The 15485-nt window shown below is 53.9% G+C and overlaps 2 protein-coding genes and 1 long non-coding RNA gene across 4 annotated transcripts in view; 2 read left to right on the forward strand and 1 right to left on the reverse strand.

Moving 5' to 3' along the window:
* IGHMBP2 (immunoglobulin mu DNA binding protein 2) overlaps nucleotides 1–2048 on the reverse strand; it is a 22982-nt gene extending 20934 nt beyond the window's left edge. The window contains exons 1-3 of the mRNA XM_071762471.1: nucleotides 1922–2048; nucleotides 1177–1346; nucleotides 174–366 (exon numbers count right to left, since the gene is read on the reverse strand). Of these exons, the coding sequence (XP_071618572.1) occupies nucleotides 174–366; nucleotides 1177–1346; nucleotides 1922–1995 (437 nt within the window). The 5' untranslated portion in view covers nucleotides 1996–2048. The remainder of the gene's footprint in view (nucleotides 1–173; nucleotides 367–1176; nucleotides 1347–1921) is intronic.
* Nucleotides 1926–12256, forward strand: MRPL21 (mitochondrial ribosomal protein L21). The gene is made up of 7 exons (XM_071762472.1): nucleotides 1926–2068; nucleotides 3081–3141; nucleotides 3751–3836; nucleotides 5839–6002; nucleotides 7371–7423; nucleotides 11403–11506; nucleotides 12111–12256. The coding sequence occupies exons 1-7, from the start codon at nucleotides 2041–2043 to the stop codon at nucleotides 12173–12175; spliced, it is 561 nt and encodes a 186-aa protein (XP_071618573.1). The 5' UTR covers nucleotides 1926–2040; the 3' UTR covers nucleotides 12176–12256.
* A 774-nt stretch (nucleotides 12257–13030) lies between these two features.
* On the forward strand, nucleotides 13031–15084 carry LOC139804554 (uncharacterized). 2 transcript variants are annotated; one of them, XR_011729439.1, is made up of 3 exons: nucleotides 13031–13813; nucleotides 14545–14747; nucleotides 14842–15084. It is a non-coding gene; the product is annotated as an uncharacterized lncRNA (long non-coding RNA). The 2 variants fall into 2 exon arrangements; XR_011729438.1 differs by having other exon boundaries at nucleotides 14545–15084.
* The last annotated feature ends 401 nt before the right edge of the window (nucleotides 15085–15485 follow it).

Below are 15485 nucleotides of genomic sequence, written 5' to 3' on the forward strand. Positions count from 1 at the left end.
GGATCCCTCCCCTGTGTGGAGATGCCACAGCAGTCAGGGATGAGACAGGAAAGGAGAGGAGCCAGGCCTTCTGAAAACTGAGCTCTGGCTCTGAAGAGCCTTTCCAGAATAATGTTGGTGATTTCCAGCAGGCTTTGGTATCCCTGGGGGGCTGGCAGCCCCCTGGCACTTACTTCCTCATCCTGTTGTAGGTGACATCGTTGGCCAACTTCAGGAGGCGGTAGGAGCCCTCAGGGTCCAGGCTGGGAAGGCCCTCCTGGGACTCCTCAAAGGCCACAGTCACAGCTCTGGGGGTGACACCTGTAATGACACCACTGGAGAGAGGGTCCCCCTGGCCAGCAGAGTCGTAAAGGCCCACGATGTCCCCTGCAGAGAGGAGTTTGGAGAGAGAGCAGGAATCAGAGCAAAGGTTTTGGCAAAGCAGCTCTTTCTGGGGAGAGCAGTGTCCTCCCAGGTGACTGCTGGGCACCCATCAGCAGAGCAGAGACTCTTCCAGTCCTGCTGTCACTGTCAGGTGACAAAGGAGTGGAACCCCATGGTATGGTGGTGCAATGGAGACTTCCAGCAGGATGTCTGACTGAGTTTGTAACCTGGCTGGGCAGTCACGCTTGTTGAGGGTTAAACTTCAGATTTACAAAGTGCAGGAACCTCTCCTCCCTCAGGTCCCTCAGCTCCAGCCATGTTTTCATGGAAGTCAGGGCAGAGATACCAGTGACAAGGGCACTGGTGCTGGGTCTGTGTTCATCCATACCTTTATTTCCAACAGAAACCCCACCATGCCCACTGCTAAAGCACCTATTTCACTGCTTCCTTGTCCAAAACAGCAGTGCAGGGAAGGGAGGAAACACGGTAATGTGGGAAGGAAAAAAAATAATCCATTTTGCAACTAAAAAGTGACAAAAGCTCCTTACTGACTGCCACAAATGTTTCACCTTGTGAAAACAGTGCCAAAAATCTGTAATGACCAGGGCTTTGTTTTTACAGTTCCAGGAGGAGGAACACCAGCTCTGACCACTGGTGCCACATAAGAGCCAAGGGACAAAGAGGCTGCTTCTCCCTAGACCCATCCCCTCCCCAGGAAGCCTTCTCCATTTCTTCCATCCGTTTCCAAAGGGCAGAGGGAGAGGACACTGCTCAGCTCTTGACCTGCTTTGTGTGGAGAGGAGCAGCACTCACCAGGCCCGAAGCTGTTGTAGGGCAGCTCAGTGTCTGGGGGGTGTTTCCTGGGCTGGAAGGTGACGAGCAGGCGGCCGTAGAGCCCTGTCCTGTGGGAAGCAGCCCGGAGATGGAGCAGACAGAGCCCACGGCGCTGCAGCTCCCGCAGGGACACACTCTGCTGCCAGGTCCTGAAAAACACAGACACAAAGACACAGTGACAGGCACAGACAGACACAGACAGACACAGACATCAGCTCCGGGACACCCCCGGGGTAGGGAAGGATGCTGGGGCTACAGTGGGTTTGTCCCAGGCTGGCTCGGGGGGGTCTGTGGGGTTTTTATCCCCGAGCCCCGGGTTTGCTCTCCTCAGGCCTCCTTCCTGCCTGGTCTCCTGGTCTGCAGGGACAGGAGGTGTCAGGGGACAGCAGGCTGTGTGGGGACAGACAGCCCCGTCCTGGGGCCTTGGGCTGTGCTTGGTAACACAGGAGCTGTGTGTCCTGCAGGTGACAGCACGTGTCCTCCAGGTGACACCGGGGTTTCCCTTGGGGGACAGAGCAAATCCTGGGAACAGGAGCCACCAGGGTTCTCCTCAGGGGACAGCAGACCCTATGGAGGTGATACCAGGGCTCCCCTCAGGTGATACCGGGGTTCTCCTCAGGGTCCAGCAGGCCCTATGGGTGCCGCAGCCTCCCCTCAGGTGCCACCATTCCCCTCCAGCCCAGTGCCTCGGGCCGCTCCCCGCAGGCTCCCCCGAGCCCGGTACCTGCTCTGGGCGAGCTCTGCCTCCCGCTCCTCCCGCAGCAGCCGCAGCTGCCGCTCCGCCGCCTCCGCCGCCATCTTCCCGCCCCCTGCGCTTCCGCTTCCCTGTCAGGAGGCAGCGCCATGGCGGGGGCCCGGGCCAGGGCTGCAGGTCAGGAGGGACGGGACCGGGTCAGGGGATCCCGGCAGCGGGAGCCCCGTCCCTGGGAGGGAGTGAGAGGGGGGAGTTTTTGTTCGGGGTGCTGAGGGACATGGGTTGGTGATGACCTGGGCAGTGCGGGGTTAGAGCTTGGAGCTGGTGACCTGGAAGGGGTTTTTCAGTTAAAATCATTGCAGGATGCTGGGACCCGGGTCTCTGCCAGCCTGGGGGCAGCCGCAGAGGTGTGGAGGGGGGGAGGAAGAAATGGGAACCAGAAGGAGCATGACCTGCACCCCCATTGGCTGCACCCCTATACCCTTCACCCCCATTGCCTGCACCCCCATTTTCTGCCCTTCTCCAGCTGTCTGGGCACAGCCTGGGGGTTCCCAGGACACCCCCCCTCCCGCTCTCTGGTCCCTGTGGGAGCAGGCGGGGGGCTCAGGGTGGGTGAGTGGGGTGTCTGTCACCTCGGTGTCCCTTAACCGAGCAGGTTGTACCCCAAAGGGCAGTGTTACCCCAGAGCCAGCCCAGGGGAACCCCTCAGCACTGCCTTCCCCTCTGCTGCTCCCTGGGCAGGCACAGCCCCTTCCTGCAGAGAGCTGCAGATGGGCTCAAGGGGTAATTTCAGTTGTGGTAAAGCCCTTGTTCTGTGAAGGTTCGTGTTTGTCACTCTGAAAAGCACAAATGCAATTTTCTGATTCCCACATTCTGTGGGAAAAGGTGTTTGGGATGGTGAGAGCCCAGGCACAGGGCATGAAAAGCAAATTCTCCCAGTTTCTGTGTCACTGGGAGGTGCTGGTGTGGTGCTCTCACACTGAGAGCTGTGCCAAGCTCAGGAGAAATTAGAGAGAATCTTGGAGTAACTTCTCCATTCCCCTCTGCAGAGGGCTGGAAGGGTCCTACCCCTGCCTTGTAGCTCATTTCCTCCCCTCTGCCTTTCCCAGCCAGTACAAAGCCCTCCCAGGGACTGGAAGCCCTGGGGGTTGCTGTTTGTGTTTAACTCTCCTTCCTTTCTCTCTTTCAGCCCTCTTGCTTTCCTCTGTGGTCCGGCACCAGAGCTCCCAGAGCACCTCCCCGCAGCAAGGGTAATGTTGGGCCACTTTCTGCTTTGCTTTTCCCCCCAGGGAATGCTCTCCTTCCCCAGGAAGGGGAGAGGTTTGGCACAGCTCTGGGTTGCTTCCCAGTAAGTTTTGGACTCACTGCCCCCTCTCAGCTACCTAAGCCGGAGGGAAGCTCTGTTGGTTTGTGTAATTAAGCAAATAATTAGAGATGGGTAATTAGATCCTGGGCTCAGTCTGTGGTAGGCAGCAGGGAAGTCACTCAAGTAGGGATGTGGCAAACTCCTCAGCTGCAGGAAGGGCTTCAGCTGCCCCTCATCCTTCGAGGCATGGACAGTCTGCTCCCAGGCCAGGCTCATCTCCCACCTGGAGTCTGAGACCTGATAAACACTGGATGCTGATAAGTACTGGGCACCTGACAACTCCAGAACTGTCCCTGCAGTCCCTGTACAATGTGACTTAACAGCCCCAGCACCACAGCACCCCGAGCCAGGCACCTTCAGGCTCCAACTCCTGTTCCCCCAGTGGGAAACCAGTTTCTCCTCCAACTCCTTTTACCTTTTTTGCTCTCTCCATGTTTTACATCTCTTGACAGTACCCATTTGCTACAAGTGCATTTCACCTTCTTATTCACAGGCTTGTTGCCAAAACATCTCTGACCTCACCTCCTTGGCCTGAAGTGAAGCTCCCAGATCCAGCAGAAGAAGCCAAGTATCATGCAGGTAAAGTGACAGCCAGTCCTCCAGCACTGCCATGGCTGGCCTGGCTGAGCATTAGTACAGTTTTTGGAGCTGGTTTCTGTTCTTGGCATTTTTGTCTCAATTCTGGCCTGTGTTAGTGTCACTGGGGCTGTGACAGAGCTGCAGGGGTGTGACACAAGGCAGAGAGCAGCTGGGAAGGGACAGGGCAGGAGTGAGAACCTTCTTGTCCCCACATCTATCCAGGGACATTGAGTGCAGGCATTGAGGTTCCTGTAGGTGTTCCCCTGGCATCCTCCTGGCTTGGCCTGGCTGGAATGTGTCAGTGTCCCCCCTGGGACTGGGCAGAACTCCCCCTGGCAGGTGGGATGTGACAGTGAAATACCCAAAGGTGATGTGCTGAGCTCATCCCACCCAGGGGGCTGTTGGCACCCAGCACTGGTGGTGGGGAGACTGGGATGGAGTGGGGTGGGGTGTGCTGGGATGGGATGGGGTGGGGTGGGGTGTGCTGGGATGGGATGGGGTGGGGTGTTCTCAGGACCAGGCAGCACCCATCTCCCATCCCCAGGGTGTGGGTGTCTCCTGCAGCTGCTGTGGTGGTGGCAATGAGCAGTGAGGGCTTCAGGAGGGCCCTGAGCTCGGATGGCCACTGCCAGCCAGCCACACTGCTGCCCTGTGTCAGACACCTCTGCTGGAGGTGGGGGAGACCTGAAAGGGGCAAAGGAGAGGAGTTCTGCAGGGGAGAGGAGAAAGCTGGGCTGTGTCCCCCTCAGTGCAGCCCCTCCTCTGGCTGAGGGGTGTTCATGGCTGTGCTCCAGCTCTGGTCTCTGCCTGCTTTCCATCCTGCTCTTTGTCTCCCTTGTGCCCCGGGGTTCCTGAGGTGACAGACAATGTTCTGCCCCAGCAGTGAACCCTCAGCTGCTCAGTGGGATCTGATGGAGCCCTGGTGTGAGCCAGGGTCCCATCTGAAGCCCCTGATGGCTCCCCTGGGGGCTGCTCTGATTTCCGTGCTGTGTAACCTCCTGCTGGTGATGAGCTTGGATCCTTCTGCCCTGGCTGTGCTTCTGCAAGGCAGGGAGCAGCCAGAGCCCTCCCCTGCTGCCTGAGGGAACAGCCAGGGATATTTTGGGAAGGGTCACTCCAGGGGGTGCTGAGAGAGGAACCATGCTGGCCCGCAGATGGTAAAATCACTTCTTGATGTTTCCTGAGATGGGAGGTGTTGGGAAGAGCTGTCCACAGCTCAAGGATGGTGAGGAAAATGTCCCTGGTTTGAGTTATAAAAAGACTGAGGAGGAAGCCCCAGGGGGAGGAAGGTGAAATTGGAGAAGGAAATGAACCTTGTCAGAGTGTGGCTCTGCTGGGGGCTTGGCTGAGGGAAAATTGTAGGATAGCAATTAGAAATTTGGGGTTTGAAATGTTGACCACAGCCTAGGGATGGACCTGGGTCAGCAGCTCAGAGCCAGAAGAAATTCCTTGTGCCCGTTGTGTACAAAAAGAAGCAGGGATTCTAATTTTTCTCTGGACTTTCTCTGGCTGACCACTGTGAATCAGAGAGAGGAATACACAGTGGGGGTTTTCTTCTGGGACAGCAGTTCCAGCAACACAGAAGCTGAACTCTTCATCCTGGTGGGAACTGCAGCAACTACTGCCTTGCAAATCAGTTCTGTTCTTACCACAACCTTTAGCAGTTTGTGTCTGCTGAGTTGAAACTTGGAGGCTTCCAGGCTGTTCCTGTAAGGGCTGGTTTGGTTTGACCAACTGCTGAATTCTTCTCTGTCCCAAAGGCACGTTGGTTTGTTTACATTCCAAGAAAAAAAAAAAATGATTCAGCTACTTTTGAGGACAATGAAGAAAAATCTGCTTTTCCAGTTACAGAAAAGAAGTTGCTCCTTTCCTGAGCAGCTCAAAAGGCTGGAAAGCTGCTGCTTGGCAGTGGAGTGCTGCTCATTAAGCAGAACCTTTTGATGTGCCCAGAAAAATTGTCTCTGGGTTCAGTTCCTGCTCCCTCCCTGCTGTCTGCCCACAGAAGTGGTACAGAAGGTGAAGGAGCTGATCGCAGCGGGGCGGTACGGGAGGCTCTTTGCTGTGGTCCACTTTGCCAGCAAGCAGTGGAAAATCACCAGTGAGGATCTGATCATGATGGACAACGTCCTGGAGGCGGAGTGTGGAGACCGCATCCGGATGGAAAAGGTGGGTGCCAGGCTGCTGCCCTGCCCCTGGGGCCAGAGCAGAGGCAAAACCCACAGCCAACCCCACAGCCAGGCTGTAAGGAGAAGAGCTCCTGGTGGATCTCCTCTTGCTCCTCTTTGCTTTGCTGTAGTTCTGCTCCACCTTCAGTTCCTCTGCTGGTGACAATATTAATGTGATTTCTGTCGAGCAGGGCTGGGGTGAGTCATGGCATGCTGCAGGAGGAGGCACATTCCTCTTGTGCTAACTTCATCCAAAAGAAAAAAAAATAAAATAAATGAGAGCTGTTGTTTCTAGAGGCAGCAGCTGAAGCCTGTGGTTACCTTGAGGCTCCAAAACCAAAATCCTTGCAGTCCCCCCCAGGGGACTGTCACTGCTCGGAGCTGCACCAGATCCTTGTTAGGATGAGTGGGTTGGTGGAGGGAGAGGGCACAGGGGAGAGCTGCCAAGGTGGAGTTTGGTATCTTTATCCTTAGCCCTGGCTAACTGGCAGGAACTTGCAGAGACTTGTTAATCCAGAGCTTAGGTGTAGGATGATGAAGGGGGATCCTGTTGGCTGTCAGAGCCAGGCAGGTTTGCTGCTCCTCCCGTGCTCTCAGCTCCAGTTTTGAGGCTTCTCTGCAGCTGTGTCCTCCATCCTCATGCTCAACAAAGAGAGGATCTTCATGGGGCAACCAGCTAGGAATACAGAGGCCTAGATGGGAGTGGAGAAGGTGAAAAACTTCCTAACCACCTTTGGGGATTTCACAGTCAGAACCCAAAGTCAGGCCCCTGGTGACCAGAGAGAGTGCCTGGAGCTGCTGCCATGCAGGTAGTGTGGGGAAGGGAGGCTGTGGGAATTGCTGCCTCCCCACATCACAACCTCTCTTCCTGCCTGCTCCTTGCCATGTCCAGATGTCCATTTCTTTATTGCTCACCTCGAGGCCTCAGGGAGGAGAAGGAGGAAAGCATTTCTGTACCAGGATACAGAGCAGTTGCTATAAAAATTTATGATTTTAGGAGCTACCACTCGCTCAGATCCCACGCAAGGCTTGTTATTCTTCTCCCCTGTATTGCTCCTCATCTCTTTTGCAACTGTTGGTGAGGCAGAACAGAAGGGTTCAGTGTGTTCTGATCAACAGGGAGATATTTGCAGAGGACGTTTCAGTAGGGTACACTCCTGCAAGAGCCCAGTTCATGAATCTGTTCCTTGCCTGTTGGCTGCCTCTCCCCACCATCCCTCTCTGGTGCCAGTGTCAAGTCTGACATGTGTAAAGGCCCATTTTTAAGCTGTTTTGGCTCCTCTATGGTGACTGCAGAATTGGGAAGATACTGCTTGCATTCCTGCTGGGATGATGAGGCAGTGATTTATGTCTGATTTATTTTCCACAGGTTCTGCTGGTTGGTGCTGACGACTTCACACTTATTGGGAGGCCGCTCCTGGGGTAAGACAGCTCTCACGGGAATTACCTTCCAGGCAGGTCTTGTACTTAATTGCAGCTTCAGGGCTCCTGCAGTCCCTGAAACTGAAGAAAAACCCAAATTTATCAGCAGTAGCTTTTTTCCCCAGCCCTGTGGCTTTTGGAAGAGTCACCAATAAAACCAGGTCTTCAGCCTCTGCTGACTCCAGCCATCACCACAGTGATGTGGGTGACTGTAGGACAGTCACCTCTGTTGGGGGTGGGTCTTTCTCTCATGGTAGAAGCCTTCCACAAGCCAGCAGTAAATCTTGCTCTTCAGCATCTTACCCTGATTGTGATGATAGCCACCTTGGAATAACCCAGCAGTCCTTCCCTGTCACTGGGCAGTTTCACTTGGGTTGTTTTAACCCCTTTCCTTTTGCCCTTGCCTTAACCCATCAGTCCTTAATCTTGTAGAGTCCCCAGTTTTCCCTTCCTCCAGTCACATGGTCCAGTGGTCACAGAAGAGGGGAGGAGGCACCATCTCCATCCCAGTGCTGTAGGACCTGCTCTGCACCTGGTTCTTCTGCCTTTGCTTTTCCAGAAGCCTGATGTGGGGATCAGGTGGCAACTGCTGAGCTCCCAGCAAGGGCAGGAGCTGCAGTTTTCCCCTGGACAGGAGGTTTTGGTGATAAAACCCAAGTCGAAAGTGGTGAGAGTATTTGGAAGCCCTGGCTGTGGGCTGAACCACACGTTTGGGTCTCAGCTCAAATTGCAGCAGTTCTGGCAGAGGATGGTCAGATAAGGAGGAGCTTCTGTACAACTGAGCATTATTTCTTGGTGGCTTGGTAGGTTCAAGTTAGAAATATCATGTGTTTTCAGGTGGGTTTCACTTCTGAGTGGGGGGTTGTTAGTGTTTAAGGAGTTGGTTGTGAAGTGCTTGCAGAGTTGATGAAGCAATTTCAGTGGCCCTGTTGGGAAGTGCCTCAGGTTCCCCGTGGTGGGGAACTGGCAGTCCTTCCAGCAGTGCTGCAGAGTTGGAACAGCAGAGCACTGGGAGTCTGGGAGATGCTGCCAGACATATTGCACTTGTGGAAGATTTCAGAAAGGGGGAATCTCATTATTAGGACCAGAAATGTCATTTTGCAGACACTAAGAGCCTGTCTGTCCTTCCCCTGGCCCTGGGGGGTTTTTGCACCTCCCAGTTGGTGTGCTGGGCTTGGCTGGTGAGACCCAGGAGCTCTGGGGAAGGAGGAGAACCATCTGTGTGGTTCCTGCAGGTGCTCCAAGTGTGAGGAGAGCCCTGGCAGGTGCTTGAAGCTGACCAGACTGCACATCTGCCAGTGTCAGCCTGAACTCTGGCAGAGGAGGAGGAGGCTGAGCAGGCAGGGAGGAAGGCTGCTGGGAGGTGCCATCCTCCCTCCCCTGCCATAGGGAAACCTCCTGAGTCCCCAGCTCTGCTGCACGTGCTGAGGAAAGGAAAGCAGGGCCCAGTGGGGACTGAAATTCTTTCAGATGGTTCCCAGTTGTGCCTAAACCACAGAGGTTTGGGGCTGGATGGGAACACAGGCAGGCTTGGTTTTCTGTTGTTTTAAAAATAAACTCCTCAAATGCTTGGAGCAGCCTCTGTGTAAGACTTTTCCTTACAGCTGCACTCCCTGCTCAGGCTTGGGGGTGGGTGGGAGCTTGTCCAGGTTTGTGCAGATGGTCATGTTTGACTTTGCTGTAGCAGTCAGATACCTCCCAAGATGACACTTCTCTAAAAACCTTAAAAAACAACAGTGCAACAAAACATATCTGCGTGGCAGAGGCTATTCTGGGAACGTCTTGCTGGCTTCTGCTCTGGAATCTCTTGGGGTTTGTGTTTGCTCAAGCTCGTGGCTCTCTGGTGGATGGGCAGGAGGGCAGCAGGCAGCATGCAGCTGTGCTTTGGGTAGCTGTGTAGCACAGAAATTCCACTTTTTTGAGCTGTGGTCACAGCCCAGGGCATTGCAGGTTTGTGTTGCAGGCCATTGCTGAGTGCCCTCAGCTGTGTCAGACCTGAGGGGAAGGAATGGTGCCTCTGTGAGAAAGCTGAGCTTATTCTAGACAGAGAGCAGCTCCTGGGGGGCTTCTTCCTGCAGGTGACCCTGATCTCTCTTGAGATACCCCCCCAACTGCCACCTTGGACCTGTTCTGCTCCCAGCCAGCCTGGCTGGCACTCAGATACCTCGTGCAGGGAGCACTCTTGTCAGTGTGAAAGATAACCCCTGTGAATTGTGATCCCTGGGGGTTGTGGCCTGGATCTTGACACTGCTGCATGCCCCTAGCACTCAGCCCAGCTCAGGGCTTTGAGATTTCAGGGTTTTTCTTGCCTCCTGCAGGACTCTGATAGCTGTTGCTTTGTTGGGAAGCATTTTGCTGCTGGAAGCAGCAGGCCTGGCTGTGCCTGTCAGACTCTGGGAAATGTGTGACCCCCTTTTTATTTTTATGGGCATTCCAATCATACCTAAAACATTCAAACATTTGATAAAGTTGTTTTGGTTTTTTTTTTCCTCGGGCTCTCTTTTGCTGAGAACTTTTCTTATTCACTTGCACTTCAGCAGCAAGTTAGTTTCTGCTCTGCTTCAGCCTTCTTTCAACCAGCTGGTCCTGGAGCTTTGTCCCACAGGGAAGGATTCCCCGTGGCCTGCTTGCCTGCAACTGTGTTGTGCAGCATGAAGCCACATGGAGCCTCAGCAAGACCCTTAAAGCTTTTCTGGAGAGCACATCAGCACCCACCAGCAATGTGGGGGACACATCTACAGACCCAAAGCTCCCTGGGTGTTGCCCTGGGGGCTCCTATCTCTGGGCTGCATCTGGAGAACATCCCTCAGCTGGGCTGCCAGGGTTGCCCAGTGATCTCTTGGAATCTGGGTGATCTGAGTCTGTATTCTCCTGGAGAAGTCACTAAGTGCAGCTTAGATCAGATTGCTCCTCTGGACACCCCTCCCTCCCCACTCAAGGATGCAGTCTCCAAGAATACATGTATTGGACCTGGAGGGTAAACGTGGAGAGATGGTAAATGTCTCAGAGCCTTTGGCCTCCTGGTGACCTTGCTGGAACAGTTGGGCTGGATGGGCTTCCCCTCTGCCCCCCTTCACTGCAGACAGAGCTATCTGTCAGGAAAATGTTCTTTAAATGTCTTCCTGCAGGGAAACGAGCATGCTGATGAGCTTTTAATGGTGTTCTGCAGGGAGGCTGCACAAGGAGTGTCTCTTCCCCCTCCTCCCTAGTGGCTCTTGATTAAAACCATGCTTTCCAAAGGCTGGCTTTTGTCTGGAGAGACTTCTCTTCCCAGAGAGGAGCTGTGGTGCAGACAGGTAGCTGGTCCTCCTGCTTTCACACCACCTTGTTTTCCAGCTCTGGTGTTTCTCAGGGCTCTGTTTCTAACCATGGGGGGACTCCTTCCCTCAGAGAAGCCCTGGGTGGGCAGGAGCTGTGTTTGTCTCTTTTCACTGAGCCTTTGCCAGGACTTACTTGGGTGAGCAAGGGGAGAAGACTTCCTTCCAGCTGCCCATGGTACTCTCTATAAGGAGATTGGACCTCTGTGCTGACCAGTGTGACACAGGAGAAGGGGCCACGGGTGGGCTGAACCCAAACCATGAGCAGAGCAGGACACGAGAGTCTGCCAGGGGAATTTATCTCACTCTAATCCTACAAGTTCCTGCAGGTTCATCTTCCTGCTGCCTCCCTGCCTGTTTCTGATCTCATCCCTCACATGACAGAGGTGTTGCCCTGCAGACTGCCACATCACTTGGCTGCTCCACGTGCAGCACCTTCAGGTTTTTGTGTTTGCACCCCAAAGGCAAAACCCTGTCAGAGCTGCCTCCTTCCACTGTGACTCTGTGGGCCCTCTGGCTCTGGGCTCTGTAGGGCAGGACCTGTTATTTCTGTGTCGCTTTTCCCCGCTCACTGATAGGGGAAGGGTGTAAATCATTAAAAAGTGATGCTTTTAACATTTATGTTTAACGTTTTTAACATTATTTTAACGTTTATTTTTAAGGAAGGATCTGGTCCGTGTGGAGGCAACGGTGATCGAGAAGACGGAGTCGTGGCCAAAGCTGAACGTGCGCTTCTGGAAGAGGCACAACTATGAGAGGAGGAAAAGTAAGATGGAGACAGAACTTCCTTCCCTGCTTCTTTTGGTGCTGAATCCAGGAGGGGGATGTACCGTGACCCAGGGGCAGCTCCTGGGGAGGGAAACTCCCTCACTGTGTCCCCAGGACCCCTGGTGGCACAGCACCCCTTTCCCAGCACCGCCTGTGCCCACTCTGCTCAGAGCAGGGGGATGGTCCAGCACCCTTGCTGCAAAACACCTCACTGAAAAACAGTCTCCTGGCCAGAAAAGCACTCTTGTTCTCTTTCCAAAGCCTTAAATGTTGGCTCTGCAGTCACAGGTGTCAGCAAGCCTCAGCAGTATCCTGCAGCAGGCTTTTGGATTCCCAACCACTGCCCTGCTCAGCTGTGGCTGAGACAGAGGTCATTTGTGACTGGTTTTTTTAATGGAATGGACTAAAACTTTGACCAGGCTGACCAAGACCTCTTGTTCCTCCTATGGTGAAGGTGTGCAGGGTCCTGCTGAGGTGGCACCACCTGCAGCACACCCTTCCCAGGCTGGAGCTGAGCCAGCAGTGGTTGTTCCAGAGGTCTGCAGCAGTCTTGTGCTCTCATCTGATCTCTTTTTTTGTTTGTTTTCTTTTTTCTTTTCCAGTCATCACAAACCCACAGACTGTCCTTCGCATAAACACCATAGAAATTTTCCCCTGTTTGTCCTGATTGCCTGATGGGATGCTGCCTGGCTTAGGCTTATCACTGCTTCAGGCAAGTGTGGAAATAAACCTGCTGTATTGTGTGAAAGTTCTGGACATTTTGCTCTTGTCAGAAACGGAAAACTGTATGTACTTTTTTTTTTAAAACAAAAAAAATTTTGTTTTTTTAGACTATAGTTTTTTCCTTGATGGTGTTTATTTTTCAAGGGTTTTAAGCAGCCCAGGACCCTCTCCTGACAAATTCCTGCTGCTCCCTTCATGTGATTCCTGGCACTGTATGGCTTTGGGGAATGCCCTGGGGTACAGTGTGACCCACAGCACATGGGGTGGAAGAGCAGTGAAACAAGATGACTGTGGGATCCCAAATGTGCTCCCAGGTCATGCCAAGGGGTGAAAATCCTCCTTACAGGTTAGCAACAGGAGGGGCAGCTGAGAAATCACCCTCTTCAAGGTGAGCCAGGCCCCATTGCATGGCAGTAATTTGTCTGTGTGTATAATACCATCAAAACAACAGGGCAGTGGCTCAGGAGGGAGTTCATGCCTGCTGCACAGCCTTGGTGCTTGACCTGCTGGGTGTATTTTCACGTCTGGATCTTGGTGTTTTCTCTCCCCCTTGTCTGCAAGGGAAGCACACTCACTCACAGAGCAGCACGTGCAAGGCCACGTTCAGCAGGCTTGTTTGCTGCCTGGGCTCCTGCCTGTAGCAACAACCAGGAGGAGTTTCCTGGGGTAGCTATCAGCTTCCCTGCAGCTACCAGGAGCAGTGTCCCTGCTCCCCTCCCTCAGGAGTGCCTGGCTTCAAAGGAGCCAGGAGGAAAGTCCAGGCATGGGTGTCCCTGTGCATCCCTGCTGTGAGCCTTTCCTAAGACCAGGAGGATTTCCCACAGCCCAGAGGGAAGTGCCAGTTCTGAACACAGGGTCTTGTCCTGCCCTCCAAACCTCCCAAGTCCATGTAGACCTCCAGGAGGTCACTTGAGGAGCCATAAACACAGCTTGGTAGCTCAGCCTGTGTTGCAGCTTCAGCCAGAGGAGGATCCAAGCGTGCTGGGGTTAAGGCTGACTCATCTCTTCCTGCTTGGGGTGGTCTGGCACTGACAGCCCTTGGGAGATGCTGCTCCTTCTCTCCTGCCCCTGTGGGGAGGTTGGACACGGGGGGGTTGGACACACAGATGTTAAGCAGCTCATGGTAACCTGCAGGTAGGAACCTTTCCCTTTCTGCCTCCATCTGGAATGCAGCACATCCCCACCAGAAATCACCTCCCACCTCTTCCCCCCTCTGCCCGGAGGTGGCTCCTGGGACAGCAGAGCCCAGGGGCAGCGTGCTGCAGGCTGGCAGGGACGTCCCTCCCCTCACAAGCTGTTCCTGGTGGTGGTGCCAGCTGGAGCAGTTGGGCTGGAAACGTCCTGGTTCCCTCCCTGGTTCTGGAAGCCACAGAAGTGCTGAGGAAACGATATGGACGGCTTGGCTAGGAGGAGGAATTGTGCTTCCTGGGGATGGAAAAACACTTGAGAATAACCAGAGAGACTTCAAGGCTCGGAAAACAGGGGAAGAAGAGCCCAGTGTTGGTTCAAAAGAAAAAGCAAGTGGATGGGTAAAACTCTTCCCTTCAAAGAAAAGCCCTTGGGAGGTGTAATTCTAATCCAGGTGAGCTACTGCATGGTATTAGGGTGACTTCACAGCATTTTAGGGGAGAAAAATGCAGTAGGGAAAAATTCAACCAATACTGAGGTGTCCTGGGATTTGTTTTGAGAATGTTGTAATACCAAATCAGAGAAAAATATTCAGGTTTTAATCAAATGATGCATTCAGACAAGAAGGGATTATTTTTTGGCATTCTCTTCAGGGGAATTTAAAGTAAAAGCATTTTGTTGTTCAGTGGAAGCAGAAATCCCCAGTTCTTCTCTGGGGTGAAGTCTCCATTTGGCTTCTCATGGTGGGGGGGGGGTGGCTTGTGGTCCTCTTTCTGGCTGCTCACTGGGGTTTGCCATGTTTAAATAGTTTAAGACCAGAGATTCTCATCAAGCCAGGCTTTGCCTTGCTGGTTTTTTTTCCTCCTAATCACTGATTCCTGGTGGAAATTTACCCATTAGGACAAAGCACCTTGATGGGCAGCAAGTCAGGGCAGGGGGGAATCAGAGCGGAGTCTTTCAAGATGAGGCATCCACGTGGGCAAGATGAGAACCAGGGCTGAGCTCCTGCCAGGCAGCAGATCTGCATGTTTGTCTCCCCTAATCCCCTCTTGGTGCTCTGTCTAAATAAGGATTTGCTGCCTGGGGGGCTGGGGGCATCGCTCTGCTCTAAGTCAGACCCGAATTCCAGTGCCTGCTCCCTGCCCAGCGCCCTCAGCTGCCGCCTGCTCTGCTTTCCCTCTCCAGCTTTCGAAGAATGTCAGGAGGACTCTGCTCCTGTCCCTGGCAGAAGGATACCAGGCTTTGTCACACAGACCCTGCAGACCCCCAGGGCCCCCCTCACTGCCCCTCTCAGCTGAAGGGAGGTGTTTAACCAAGCCCTAACCCCATGGGCATCATCGCACAAGAGCCCTGGACCACAGCACCTGGGGATTCCTTTGTGGCTCCAGGTTTTTCTCTTCCCCTCCCCTCAGATCCAGATGCTGGTCTTGGAGTGGGGTTTCAATCATGAAATGGCTAAAGCTGCTCTTCTGAACCCTCCAGTGGGATGTGATGGGCACAGCTGCTCCAAAGTGCTCAGAGTTGGGTTTTACATCCTGACAAGAAGATGCCTGTTGTGATGGGAGGGGAAGCAGCCCAGGCTGGCCAGCCCACAGGACAGCTTCCTGCAGCACACATCCAGAGCTCTGTCTGGGCAAGTTTTCAACTACCTCCATGATGGGGTTCCTTTTCCTTCCCTTGGCAAGTTGTTCTGTGTTCTAAAATCAGCTTCCCAAGCCAAGCCGATCCTCGCAGTGTGAGGTTCTTCCTGCCACCAGGAGCCCTTATCCGGGCAGCCTAATGAGGTGTGATGGATGGGGGAAGCAGCAGCCTCCTTCTGGACAGGCCAGAGCTTCTGTGGGAAACCAAAAAGTGCAGGAAACTCTCTCCTTTTGGGACCCGAGGGGCAGCACAGGGATGGAGCAGCTGATCTTTGGATCTCGATCCATGCCCCGAGCTGCAAACCTTGGCCCTGTGGAGGCAGCAAGGCAGCTTGAACAGTTCTCCAGACATTCCCCCCGGGCTGGGGGTGGAAGGGAAGGGTTGTTCACGTGCCCCTCGGTGCTTTTTTTCTTCTCTGTCAGCTTTGGGAAGGCTCCTTGGGGCTCTGAGGTGGAGCCAGATTGATTTTCTCTGCGTTCTGGAAC

Source organism: Heliangelus exortis, chromosome 18 (assembly GCF_036169615.1).
Source record: "Heliangelus exortis chromosome 18, bHelExo1.hap1, whole genome shotgun sequence".
Classification (NCBI taxonomy): Eukaryota; Metazoa; Chordata; class Aves; order Apodiformes; family Trochilidae; genus Heliangelus; species Heliangelus exortis.